The sequence below is a fragment of the Helobdella robusta genome (assembly GCF_000326865.2).
Source record: "Helobdella robusta unplaced genomic scaffold HELROscaffold_1, whole genome shotgun sequence".
Lineage (NCBI taxonomy): Eukaryota > Metazoa > Annelida > Clitellata > Rhynchobdellida > Glossiphoniidae > Helobdella > Helobdella robusta.
Genome location: NW_008703570.1, coordinates 757,721 through 772,844, shown reverse-complemented (window position 1 = coordinate 772,844; position 15,124 = coordinate 757,721). Strand labels below are relative to the sequence as shown.

The window sequence follows — 15,124 nt, the reverse complement described above, 5'->3', positions numbered from 1 at the left end:
CATCTGTTTTCAAAATTCATTGAGGAGCGCTGTTGAACATCGCGAAAATAGCGCTTTATAAGCTAATTGATTGATTGATTGATTGATTGATTGATTGATTGATTGATTGTGATTGATTGATTGATTGATTGATTGATTGATTGATTGATTGATTGATTGATTGATTGATTGATTGATTGATTGATTGATTGATTGATTGATTGATTGATTGATTGATATAATCGTTGAAATGAAATTATTGACTAAATGTTCTATAATTCTAACTTTTCTAATTAAAAAAATTGTAATTAATCTGCTTGTCACTCTTCGCACTGTTACATTTGTTGAACTGGCTGCTTGGCAGTGCATTGCGGTGCAGCGAACAAATCAACATGAGTGGTACTACGGAAGGAGTGTACTACAATTGGATGGCAAAAGGGTGCGAAATTACCGACATCTGGTGTAGTAATAGGCGTCAGTTGCAAATTCGTTCCGTTTACTTTCCATCGACGTTTTCCCTGTCGTCCACCATTTATTTTTTATTTTGTTGTCCTCACAGGAAACCACGCAATAATTTCCGTTACTGAGCACCAGGTACCTGGCACCCGCCCAAGAGGTCGTCCAAAGAAGTCCTGGACGCAGACCATACAGGAGGACTTGAAGGCACTTGGTCTCAGAGAGACAGACGTAATGGATAGATCGGCTTGGAGACAGAAACTGAGGAATGGAATAAAAAAGTCCGACCCATAACGGATGGAGACTATAAACCATGGATATATATAATGCTATAAACGAGGATTGATTCATTAATTTTGTTGTTAATCAGTAAGTACATGAACTCAATATAAAACAAAATTTCTTTCTTTTGATAGATTTTTTTTACTAACAAAACTATTTATTTAATTGAAAAAACTTAGAAATATATAAAAAATTTAAAAATGGAAAGTACAAAAGAATCAACGTGTATAGAATATAAACATGCTTCAGCAGGTTTGAGATTCCATCAACATTAAATTTTTTGTTAAAAATTGTTCATGTCTGTTTATTATTATAAATTATTATTATTAATAAATTATTGCTAACAATTGTTTGTACTGTCTGTCTATAAAAATTGAATTAAAAGACATGTCATGGGTATCGTAAAGCAAAATATTATTATCACATCGTTCATCTACTACGTATCGAAGACAAAAAGTTGACTCCCGTTTAACTTAATTTATTTTTATTATAAATAAAAGTTTCAATGATATAAAATTCACGCAAAGTTACACACAAGTTAATTTATTTTTAATAATTTTTGATGATCAATACGAAGCAAAAACAAAGGCTATCAACGAACATTAATTTATTCGGCAAATCAGACGCAAATTATTTTGAAATTATTTTTTTAAATAAAACCAGTTAAATATCATTAAACCATGGAACAGACGTAGTTGAATTGCCCAAAAAACATTTCTTAATTTTTCGGCGTTGCCTTCCAAGCGTTACATCATCTGCGGAAAAATAAATCCGTTTACATCAAGTCAAGAGCTTCTTTTATAATTTGATTATTACCGAAATTTATTTATGCGTTATTTATGGGAACATTCAACAAAATACTGTAGACATTTTCAAAAGTGGTTCAACTGTAGCAAAAAAGGAGTATTCAAATATATTTGTACATCTTTGGAATACCACAAAAATAATGATCCTCCATATGCATAACTTATTTTGTCGAAATACTTTCTACAATTGTTTAAATTATATACGTTCAAAATTAACAATTTAAAAAAATGTAGCCCCTTCATGACTAAAGTATCATAAAAATATTTGTGGCATCTACTAATTTTGATGCAAAAATAAAACCTAATTGTTCCCGGGACCATCAATAAAATAACGAGACGCGAATTTATCGACGGAACGACAAAAGATGTATGGTTAATTTTTTAAAAACGTATATTGGATGATGGTTGCTTATCAGTTTTAATGAATGGAGAATGCTGGATTCAGCCTGCGGTCTGTTTGAGTGATTTTTTAAAGAATTAAAAAAATCTTGAACAAACATTAAAATTGGAGTAAAAGTAGTGTAAAGAGTGATTTTTTAAAGAATTAAAAAAATCTTGAACAAACATTAAAATTGGAGTAAAAGTAGTGTAACCAGCGCCAGCAAAATCATAAATTCAAATGTTTTTTAACGTTGTTGCCCATTTCGCATTTATTAATTTCTTTATCAGTTATAAAATAATAATAAAGTATTTCTCCAAGACGGTAGGAAATTTTTTATTTTAGAAAAAGCTCGTTTGTCTTATAAGTTGTTTGACGCCACTTTACAAGGAACAGTATAAAAAATAGCTTGCATTTCAAAACAATAGATGAACATTAAGCATATTATTACAAAGCTTTCATCAGAAGAAAAATTGACGATATAGTAAATTTGATTTCTAATTAAGAAAAAAAGTATATTAAATATGTATTAATTTATCGAAAAATTTAATTATTTAAATAGTTTTTAATTTTTTAATTATTTTATTTATTTACAATAACGTTAACCAGACCCTACCGAAAAATGAAAAATGAAATTATTAAACAAATTAAAGGAAATAAAATATTTTTAATGCATGGTGTTGAAGGAACAAAAAAGCTATTTGTCACATTCTGCTATTAAGTAGAATAAAAATTAAAAAAGATTTTGAAAATCATTTGAAGAGATTTGTGAAATAAACGATTGCTTGACGCTTGGCACGCGGATGATCATTCATAAGTTTATGACAATGATAAACAGACAGATGAACACATAAATATCTGAATTTAAAAAAATACACGCAACTGAAGAAGTACTTAAATTAGCTAGAGAAGAAACCTGCGAAGACAGTAGGGAGGAGCCAGACCTCGAGGGCATGAACATCGGCCGGGAGCAATGCATCGTCCTCCATTCTTACATGAACGATCACACAGAGCTGTCGCGACAACAACATTACATAAAATTAGCATTTAAAAGTTAAAAATTCAGATTCCAACTTTCAGAAAGCAATCACTTTCAAAATTTTGATACGGTTTAATGTCTCACAACCTTTGTCTTAGTAACGGTGTTGAAGTCTGTTTGCGTCCTGATAACCTTATTTAAGACAACGCTGAGCGTGCAGGAAACTTGGACGGTTTTAGCTAAGCTTTGTTTTTAACATTCTAAATTAAATTAATTTTATATAATTGTCTAAAATTTTCAAAGACAACTATATATTTTTTAAATTTATTACATTTTATCAAAATTTTAGTTCACTTAAGGTGCTCATTCATTTTCCTTCTGATACTCATGCAAGGCACATCATAGCTCCATTGTGGGAGCTGAAATGCCGTTAAAGTTTACAAAAAAATATTATTTGGTTTCTTTGATAGTGTAACTTGTAAATGGGTTTCCTCTGATATTCATGCAGTTTGAAATTTGGATTTTCTGGTACCCATGCAACTTGTAATTTGGTTCCCTCTGATACTCATGCAAATTGTAATTTAGTTTCTTCTGGTTTTCAAGTAGTTTGTAATTTGGGCTTGGTTCCTTAAATTGTTTTCATTCATTGAATTTTAAAAATTACTTCATATTTTTTGCTTATGATTTGCACGTTGAATGTTATTTATTCACGAAAAAAAGGTATTAAATTTATCTACAGTAAAAGGTATTTATTTTCACGTAAACTTGTTATTTAATTATATTGCCAGAATTGATATAGGAAATTAAAACGGATAACTAAGGCGGCAGTGAAAAAGTGTAGCAATGATGGTAATAACGTAATTTCCCTCATACTGTATAACAACGCAAACAGAATGTTTTACTCTTGCACCGAAAAGATGCAATTTGGTTGGAGGCTCATTTGTATTTCCCGGCATTTTTCAATCTTGCCAGGGGCTCAATTGACTTCCTTGTTTAGGTGCACACGGAATAGGAGAGAAACAATAAAAAGTTTAGTATAAAAATATGCTAGATAGAATTTTTTTAAAACGTTGATAACTACTTTTTTGAAAAATTAACAAATGTCTTCGTTGTATTACATTGTAATTATTATCTGATTCACTGATGTAGGATTTTTGCCGTACAAATATTACGTAATTATTATTAACCTGTAATTTTGTCATCCAATCGTTTGCAACGCATATTAGAAGTCAATGACGTTTAATTTAGATCGAACGTAAAATGTGTTGCCACCAAGTTATTTGAATAAAGTGGTGTAAATGATAATGAAGCCAGTATTAGAAATTATGGGCAAAAATAGTTTGCAAAATTTTCACAAAATTATATTCACATTTTGACAAACAGGTTTCTAAGTTTAATTTGAAAATTTTGATACATAAGTTGTGTTAAAATTAAAAACAAATACTCACGATTTTCGCAGCGGTGGCCAGTGTAACCGTGATTGCACCTGCATTTATATGGAGATATGCATTGTCCCCCGTTCAAACATGGAGTACTACAAATTGCTTTCCAATCAAAATTTTATATATATATATATATATATATATATAAATATAAATATAAATAAATAAATAATATATATATATATATTAATATAACGGTGTATAAATGGATTGAATCGTTTCTTAAAAACAGAAGACAAAGAATTGTTCAAAGTGAAACTATTTTTGACTGGGCTGAAATTTTTAGTGTTGTTCCTTAGGGCTCTGTTATTGGTTCTATACTCTTCATTCTCTACATCAATGACTTACCAACAAAACTGAAAAATGCAACAAAACTCTTTGCAGATGGTACCAAAATCATAAGAGCGATATCGTCAGATAACAATATAATTGAACTTCAATTTGATTTGAATGAGGCATTTAAATGGACGCATGACTGGCTTCTAAGGTTTAACATTGAAAAATGCACTCTTATGCACTACTGATCAGGTAATAAAAAATGTTCACTGTATATAAATGTAATACTTCTTGCTGAATCTAAATCCGAGAGAGATCTTTTTCAAATAACTTAAAATGGAAAAATCGGGTCATCACAGCATCAAACAAAGCAAACCAAACGCTAGGTCGAAAGAAAAAATCTTTTGGGAAATTTGATTGTAAGCTGCTTCCTAATTTATACCTAACTTTTATTCGTCTACTGTTGGAGTTTGCAGTATCAGTTTGGTCCCCAGATCTAAAGGGAGATAGCGAGGTAATCGAAAGAGTCCAGCACAGAGCAAAAAAGGAGTGTGTACAGAAAGAAGCTGTTCGATAAAGAGAATATTGCGTCAATATCATGTTATATCACGCGTATACCACCGTCTACCGTCGTGACTTCGTTAGTCACATTGTTTGATTCCGGTGGTTAGCCGACAACAATATAACATGATATAGACGCAAAATTCGCTTTATCAAACAGCTTCATTCTGTACACACTCCTTTCATCGGTTTCAATATTTCATAAAACTTGTTGACATTTAAATTTCACTTCACAACAATTCGCTTGTTTTAATAATGTTTTAACATACTCAAATAATTTAATGTATTTTATTCAAAGTTCAATTAATTTTATTTGTTTAATTATTTAATTCCTAATTTACGTTTTGCATGTTTCAAAGGTACGTTCCGCAGAATTTTAAATCGTTTTACACTAATATTAATATTTAATATAATTTTCTTTTCAATTTTATTTCGATATTAATTCTTCCTTCATTGATTTTAATACTTTTAAATTATTCACAGTATAAAATTTGGCTTTGATAATGGCTACTTAGCCGAAACAATGCTGTCAGCCGACAAACTTATGGAACTTTAAATAAACACGAGTACAAAAAACTATGCAATTTTGAGATTCTTATTGAAAAGCTATTAAACGCAGAGTGGGCATATAAGTTCAATGAAACATGCATTAAAAAAAGCCTCGTTCCAAACTACATATAATATTGTATAAATATTATACATGTATACCACAGTTATATGTATAAACACACGCTCACATACATACAAATGTACAGATATGTACAAAAAATGATAAATTTTAAACTTTTCTACAATGTGGTCAAATGTTATAAAGAAGGCAAAATGTAAAATAGGTGGAAGTTGTTCATACAAATTTGCAGAATCCTAGATGCTACATCAGCCACCATTTTGCTCTTTCATTCATTGAACAATGTTTGACCGCTGAATATTAAAAAACGTTTGTCGACGACACACGCAAGCACGCTCACCAACAGCCAGCGTCCAATCTCATTAAACCATCTATGCTGTCTTTTATTCATCAGCAACAGGTAGATTTGCTATCAGTAGGTAAGCTCTATGTTGTTCACCTTATATAGAAATCATTCTAGTCTATCGAACAAATAGTCAAACGAGAGCTCAAATTTTGTTAATCTGTGTCATGTCAATTGGCTATAGAGGCGTAGAATTGAAATATGTTTACTACTTTCCTAAAGCAGATTTTTTTTTTCTGTATAAACTTAGATAATATATTGATAATGAGTTAAAAATCAAACCCTTCTCACAGAACATCCCTCCAAAGCCAGGTGCACATCTGCAGACGTTTGTGGCTACACACGTACCTCCGTTCAAACAAGATGGTTTACAAAAGGCTGTTTATATTAATTGCATTTACTTCAAACTTTAATAAAATGTGAATCGATGCTATGAACATTTAAAACATAAATTTATATTTTTTTTCTGATAAGTTTTTATTGGTAATATTATTTAATGTAAGAAACAACCACTTCCTGGTAGAAACTATGAAAATTCATCTACTATTTATTTAGTGTTGTCCTTCAATCGGCACATCGTTACTAACGTTTTCAACCACCGCGGTCAACAAATTCACTTTTGATGTAAATCTCAAAAACTTTTTGTTTAAAATCTCGAAAACATGCTTTATTCATACTCAAACCGAAAAATATTTTAATTATACATAAACATTAACTATGCCGAAAATTATGAAGCAGTGCTTCAGAATAAAATCTTGATGGTAACAATTTTATCCTTAAAAAGTTATTTGAATAAGCTGACGTCACTCAACAGTTCAGTTCAATTTTTTAATTACTTCTGACAAATTGCAATTGAAATCATTAAAATTTCAAAATGTAATTCATGACATGAACAGTGTAGCGCTTGTTCGAGCCCGACGACGTTAACTTTATGCTTAGGTGAGCCTTGCAAATGCGCTACTATATTTTACAACACGATAAAATGTTGAAGCGTCTGATTGATCCAAAAACATCAAAAAATTGACCACACTTCACCAGCTCGCGAGTGTATATAAAGTTCATAAAATGCAACATAAAATACTTAGAAAAAATATTATATATTCTTGTGTTAATTTGATAACAAACATTTATTAAACAGTATAAAGCAGCTTTTTTAATGAATTCTAAAAAATTACTGACAATAAAAAATTAATTTCGTCACTATCGGTTAAAAATATCACCTTTACAATTGGGCTGAGCGTCCCATGTTCCATCCCCCAAGCAAGTGATGACCAGGCTGGTCAGTGGCACGCCTCGGTTGCATTTATAAACCAGTTGGTCCCCGTAATCATAGTGATTGCCAAATAATACCACCGAAGAGTTTACTTGAGGCCGACCGCAACTCGTTTCTTTAAAATTTTTTCTCTAAAGTTACATTTAAACAAAATGAATGAGTGACTGTCGAAAATTTAAACTCAACTGTTACATTTCCCAGTGATATATGTCCATGATTCCTTGCCTAGGCAGGTTGTTTGGAGAGACCCAACACTAGTATATCCAGCTGAACATTGTAAAACTATTGATTCTCCCGGATGAAAGGTTCCATTCAAAAAAACGATGTTTTCAATATTTGGTAAGGTACGGCAAGGTTCAGAAATTTCTAACGTTCAAAAGACGTTTTATTGATACGAAAAATAATGTTAAATAATTTTACTGATGAAACCTCTGCAAATAGGCTGGGAACCGGTCCACGAACCATCCCTTCTGCAGATTCGATGAAGATTTCCTTCAAGCTCATATCCTTCGTTGCACCAATATCCAACAGTACTGTTGACAGTAAATGAAGTGCTGTTCATTCCACCATTTGAAATTTTATTGAGAGGTACGCATTCTTTTAATAAACATCTTGGCTCAAAACCATTCCAAGAACTGTTAATCAAACATGTTCTCTTTTCATTTCCTATCAAAATGTAATCTTCTTCACAAGAATATTCTACATGCCCGTTTAATGAGAAGTTATGTACAACAAATTGACCGTGAAATATGCTTTGAGGAGAATTGCATTTTATTTCACGACACCAAAAACTGTCATTCAAAATCCATTTTCCATCTAAAGAACAAGCTAGGGTGTTGTTTCCCATTGGTAAATAGCCAGTATCACATTTCATATAACTGTGTTCGCCAGCCGTGAGATCTTTTTGTAGTAAGTAGGCATGGATTGGAGTGGGAGGGTTTTCACATTTAATTTTTTTACATACACCGGAATAGTTTGACCATTTTTGGTTTTCTAAGCATACAGAATAATTTTTTCCATCCATGGAATAGCCAGCGCCACAAGCATATTGGGCTAATTTTTTACAGCTTGTGCTGTTGAAATTCACCTTTCCAAATAAGATTGGCGTTGGCAAGCCGCATGACAGATTTTTGAAGGTGCCTGACAGATTTTTGAAGGTGCCTGACAGATTCTTGCTACCCACAGATATCCAACAACATTCGTCACTCGAGTTGCATGACGTAAGGTTGCATGGTGGAGATTTGTAACTGGGTAAGCAACTGTTTTTATTATTATCAAAATTTGAAGCAACTAAAAGAAAGGAGCATACTGAAAATAATTTGTTGTTCATGCATAACATGGGAATGTGTGGTGCTTCATCTAAAACCAACCTACCGTTACTAACGTACAACAAATTAGTTATAGAGATTCTGTCGATATGTGAAGTTTTGTTGTTCGAATGTTCTTCGGTACATTTCTCAATTTCATCTATACATTGTTTTTGAAAAGAAAATATTGATTTAAAATTGCAAACAAAATTTAAATTGTCATTTTGGAAGAATGAATTAAATTTACAACCAATTTTTTGGAGGTCCAATGAAGAATATCCCTCGTTAAGAGAATACAGCAAATAGGTACAAATGTCAGATGAGTTACTTGAGTGACATTTTAAGTCGTTTTCAGTTGTTGGGAAGAAAATAAAAGAATGCAGCGGCTGAAAATTGTTCCAACCGCAACCTCCCAAACAGAACGGACCCATCGTTTCGTTCGTTTTTTGATCTTCACAGCATTGCAATTTTAACGATGAAAGATGAAATTTTTTCTCGGCACTAGTTTTTTCATGTCTCATTTTTTCTCCAACATAAATCTCATCATCCTGACATTTTGTTGAATCATATTCAACCTGTAACAACTTTTTGTAATGGTTTGTCATCTCAATAAATGTTTCCAGACCGCCATAATGTAAAACTTGCGACACATTCAATGAATCTTTATTTTGAAATGCAATGAAGTTTATTAATTGGTAAAGAGATAAGCTAGAGTTATTTGAAGAATTGCAAAAAGGCTCAACATTAAATACAGCTATTAGAGGAAGAACATTAATAATTTCTGTATTGTCAAACATGCATGTACATTCCTCAGAAACAAAATTTACTTCATTAACAAATATGCCTGCAATACGTGAAAAATTTAAGTTGCTGCCATTTCTACATGAAGTCATTCCTTTATTCCATATCTCATTTACGTGCCACGCCACGTGTTTCAGACCACAAAATTCACCATTTGGACCAAATCTGCATTCGACATTTTCTTCTTTGAAAATATTTAAATATGGCCGATAATTGCATTCAAAATGTTCAAAACATTCTGTAATCTCATCAGATTTATTCAAATATAAATTATTAATTTCTTGAGTTGTGCTGTTTCCGATTCCTGAATTCTCATCCGCATACATTTGAAAGACGCAAACAGGAAACGAAAAATTCCAAATTCCATCTTGCATGCATTGCAAAACATCCTCTCCTGATATGACAAATCCTTCGTTACATTTGAAAAGAAGAATGGCTCCCACATTTGTAGAAGCGTTACTTGCGATGAAACCATTCTCTATTACTGGCGGTTCACATACAATTTCTTCACATGAAGGGAAATCATGAGACCAACTTTCATTCGACAAACAGAGAACATAGGAACGTCCGGAAAGTTTGTAATTTTGATGACACGAGAACGTTAATTTAGAATTAATTGCCACCGTGAAATCAGTTATTTGTTGAAACATCTCACTATTTGATTGATTGATAATAATGTTAGTATCATTAAAAATCGTTGGCAATTGGCATGTTTTGGGAAGACATGATGGTAAGCTTGGTTTCCATTCTAAATCAACACAAAAAATGTGCGATGGTCCAACTAATTTATAATCATTAAAACATTTCACTTCAATTTTATCTAAGCTAAATTTAGAAACACTGTCTGATAAATTTGTAAAATTTGAGTAAGAAATATTTGGTTTATCGCAGAATTTTTTCATGCAGGTTGCTGGTGCATCAGACCAAAAACCAGATTTCAGACATTCTAGCTGTATAGTGCCTGAAGGTTGAAAACCTGTATTGCACTTTATATTAACAATTGTGCCAAAGGATGTATTCAATGAATCTAATTGAGCCTCTGTTATATTTAATAAAGGACATTGTATTTCTTTACAGGAAGGATGATCGTGCAACCAAGTACCGCTTGCGGTGCACAGGTTTTTTGTTTCTCCTAACAAGTAATAACCAGTCGGGCACTGGTAGGATATTTGTGAACTTTCTGGATATTTTGAATCTATTGTTTGTTCACCTTTCAAAATTTCAATAGTAAAATAATCATCTTCCGGAGGAATGCAAAATATCTGAAGCTCACAAATTGGAGATGCATGGGACCACGTGCCGTCAGCAGTGCATTCAATGACATCAACCCCTCTCAGAATGTAATCTATATCGCACTCAAATTTTATTTTGGATCCTATAACAAACTTAACTTCTTGAGAAATTTGAGAAAAATGTGACGTCGAAAAATTATAGATTAGTGTTATTAAACCTATATTTGACGCTAAAGACGGGCATTCTACTTCAACGCATGATGGAAAAATTGCATATCTCCAATTGCCAAACTGATCACAAATTGCTTCGTGCGAACCAATTAACTTGTAATGGTTAATGCATTTGAATTCTAATTTACTTCCAGGCGAAAAAATATTTGATTTATTTTTTGAAATTAGCATTCCATTTGATATACTTATTGCTTCACATAGTACAGGCAAACATTTGGGTAGAGGCTGAGGTGAAACTTTATTGTCTAGACATTTTATAGTAGAGGTTCCGTTCAGAAAATAATTTTCATTGCATTCAACATGGTAAGTTTTATTGTCTTCTAAAAACAATTCGTCACTTAGAATAAAACCGTAATCTATTTCTGGTTTGCGGCACGTTATTTGGTGGCAGAGAGGCAGATGACCGTCAAAAAGGTCATTCCCCAGACAAGACAGTGAATCTCTGCCAGATATCCTGTATCCTGGTTTGCATTTGAATTCAATCATTGAACCTCTTAAAATTTTGGGCTGTGAATAATTAACAAGTAATTCACTACTCGTTAAAGTAGGAACAATGCAATGAATATTTTCGCAAACGGGCATATCGTGAGACCAAGTTTTATTTTTTCCACAGTAAATGGATGATGCACCTTTAATCACGTAATCATCTTCACATGAAAAGTGAACTTTCGAACCAACACCAAATGTGAGTTCATTGACATTCACAATTTTGAGATGTGGCACCAGTTGCACGTTCAGCTCTGAACAGCTGCCCAACGTGCACAACGGAATGATTTCAGACCAAGTACCATTGCCCAAACAATATAATTCCATTCCTCCAATCGGGTCGTACCCATCGATACATGCAATTTCTATCTTTGCACCAACGGCTAAAACATCTGGTGATGATTGTATTGCATTTTCAACGTAGATCGGCGGACATGTAATTGGTATGCATTCCTGCATCTTTTCATCCCACAAACCATCTTCCAAACATGTTATGAAAGTTTCGCCCCGGAAAATATAATTTTGAATGCAATTGTAATGTACCACATCGCCGTAATAATACTCCAGTGATTGATTAGTTATGAAACCGTAATTTAAGATAGGAGGTTCAATGCATTTCACCGGCTGACAGTAAGGCACTTCGTTATCCCACAAACTTTTGTCAGTGCATTTCAAAACGTTGGAACCAATCAAATTATAACCACTGATGCAGTCAAACACCATAACTGAATCGACGTTTAATATTGAAATAGATTCGTTGTGAATGTAAATCAGTTTGTCAGATAATTCAGGCATATTACAAGTTATTTCTGTTGAGATGATAGATTTGGATTTTAGATTGAAATATTATTTGGTTGTCAGATAAGAAAATTAGATACGAATATTTTTAAATTTATTATCAAAACTCACCTTGACAGTATCCAAGACTACCACGCCACACACCATCGTCTTCGCAAACTACATGATTGTTGCCTATTATTTTGAAACCGTAGTCACAACTGAAGTTTGCTACTGATTCGAAATAATTCTCAGAAAATGTCCATGTTGCATTGTAAACAGCGGGCAATGTAAGACATTGTAATTCTGTTGTATAATACTTTATATTTAGTATCTTTTGATTACAAAATTATACAAATTATTAATATATTTCATTTTGCATTTTTTATTATTTCTGTCATTCGAGCTCTTTTTTTGTTTCAATACTCATTAAATTGATCGTTGTTAACAAATAGTGCACCATCTAAATGATAATAATTTTCCGTCATCTTGTTGGTCGGCAGTGTTGTTGCAGAATCGAGCATAAACAACTATTGTCCACACATTCACCAACACCTTAAACTAAACGACTGGTCATCCTAGCTGTCATGGTCAACGTCTACACTTGCACCCTGTTCTTGCTGCCTGCGCGTGTTGATAAAAACCGAAAGTCGTTTTCTTTTGTTTGAATTTAGTTAGAAGTTAGTGTTACGATACCATTTATTAGTGTTTGGCAAATGGGATTGTTTAGCATATTTTGAGCTGCGTCATTATCAGTTTAAAAATTATAGATGAAAGAAAAAGACTCAGTGAAGCCGAGTATAAAACTTGCCAAAAAAGCAAAAAATGTGATATTTGCTGTTACTAACAAGCCCAAGACTTAAATCAAATCAAGTAAGCAAAAACTTGTTTTCATTTTGATATTTGAAGAAAAGTACATTAGAAAAGAAAAGAAATTATATGTACCTTCATAATATCGGACTTTAAAATAATTTTTTAATACTTTATTTGAATATATCTTCTACATAGTTTTAAAGATATCACTGAAAGAAAAAGACAGTCAACCTCTTACACTAAGCTTACAATTAGATCAATTTAAAATTATCTTGAGTCAAATTTGTTTTTTAACTTAAACCCTGAGAATAATTTCCTATATTATGGGCACCTTGTAAATACTCACACGCAAACTTAATGCGTCAATTCACATACGCTGCATATGTAAGTTGTTGATACTTATGATAATTAGTAAATAACAATCACTAGCATTTATTATCGTTTTGTCTCCTGTTTCTTCAAACAATACGTGAAAAAATTCTGACCATTGTACTAAATAACGAATTTGCAAAATGAATCAAATTGTAGAAAAATAAGGTGTAGGTAATAACTTTCACAAGAGGGCTCTGTGCTGCTCCACTCATTTGAGGCATGGCACTGTCTTCTTGAGGTACCTTTCATATTGTAACCAGATGAACAAGAATATTGAATATATGAATTATATGAAATTGATGTCCAAATGATATTTCCATTCGTTATCGGATTTGGTTCAAGACAAGCTGCAAAGAGTAAATATCATAAAATTAAATACTGACATTGAACTATACCGCTTGACCTAACGTTGACCTAAAAGTAAAGACGCAACGAATATTCGGCACCAAACAGCCTGGCCTGACTGAAATTTGATTTCGGCTTCGGCCATTTTAAAATGTCAGATAGCCAAATAGTGAAACTTAAGTTTAAGCCATAACGTTTTTGGATTCCAAAAAAATTGCTAATTATTGTTAGTTAAAAATTCATTCTAATTTAAAATTTATTCTGTTAAAACATATGAATTTAAATAAAAAATTGAATATTATTTCGATAAAAATTGTTGGATGAATTGCCTACAATTTTTTTCCAATAACTTGTTTTCAAAATTGGGATTTTTTGGTATTGCGTGTCCAGTGAATAAACTATTCGGCTATTTGATCTTTGGTCAAATTTACTATTTGAACCATCTCTACCTGGAAGCGTTTGCGTCATAATATCGTATTTTGACTTTAACAGGTACCATTACTTTGAGGTTTGTATATTTATACTATAGACATGGGCGTGTGTGTGTGTTACTCTTTTAATAAAAAGTGCTGAGATGCTAAACAATTTTTAGCAAGTATTCAGCACCAATCCTTGTCAATCAGAAATTTGCTGTTTACAGGTAATTTTGTCTCATTTAATACAATCAAGTAAAAGTAAACCGTTTAAAATACTTGTTAACTAAATGTATTCAAAAAATATTTTGTTTTATCGGTTTTAAAAAGTGTTTGATACGAAAACTTGCATATTTTTATTAGTTCATTTTTGCCGTCAGTAGTTCGGTGACAATAGGCTAGTATTTCAAACAATAAAAATAACAATAAAAATATAGAAGGTTCAAATATTTAACAAATTAATAAATGCCCATTTTATTACAAAACAGATGGCACCTGAGCAAAGAACGGAAGGATCCACTTGAACATTCCCAACTAAACTGTGGATCAAATCCGGCCATGCAAGAACATTTCCAGTGAATTCGTCACACTTGTTGTACAGATCGCTTATTTCCTTGTCCTCCAGCATGCGACTCCAAATATTAAATCTGGATAAACTTCCAACGAATGTTTCCAATATGCTGAAGCCACCTCCAACTTCATCTTGTTCTTGCCCAACCACTAAGACACCATCGCCTACGTGTATTTTTGAAACATTTGAGTTCATTGTTTTGAAATTCTGATCGACTCAATAACATTAATTGCTAAGTAAATTTATTTTTTTAAACAGAGAAATTAACTATGTGAGAAAGATAGAAATGGCTTGCACTGTTTCTGGGTATATCCAGTTACGTAGTGCAGTGATGATGTTCCTGGCAATGAATGCGCTGAAATGACGTTCACA

The 15,124-nt window shown here is 32.3% G+C and overlaps 1 protein-coding gene across 1 annotated transcript; it reads right to left on the bottom strand.

Moving 5' to 3' along the window:
* Positions 1-7,810: 7,810 nt before the first annotated feature.
* Positions 7,811-14,947, bottom strand: HELRODRAFT_158375 (hypothetical protein; the record flags this gene model as incomplete). The annotated part of the gene is made up of 5 exons (XM_009010462.1): positions 7,811-12,270; positions 12,371-12,544; positions 13,603-13,770; positions 14,119-14,217; positions 14,677-14,947. 5 exons carry the CDS (start codon positions 14,945-14,947, stop codon positions 7,811-7,813), a joined length of 5,172 nt encoding a protein of 1,723 aa, XP_009008710.1.
* Between the last annotated feature and the right edge of the window lie 177 nt (positions 14,948-15,124).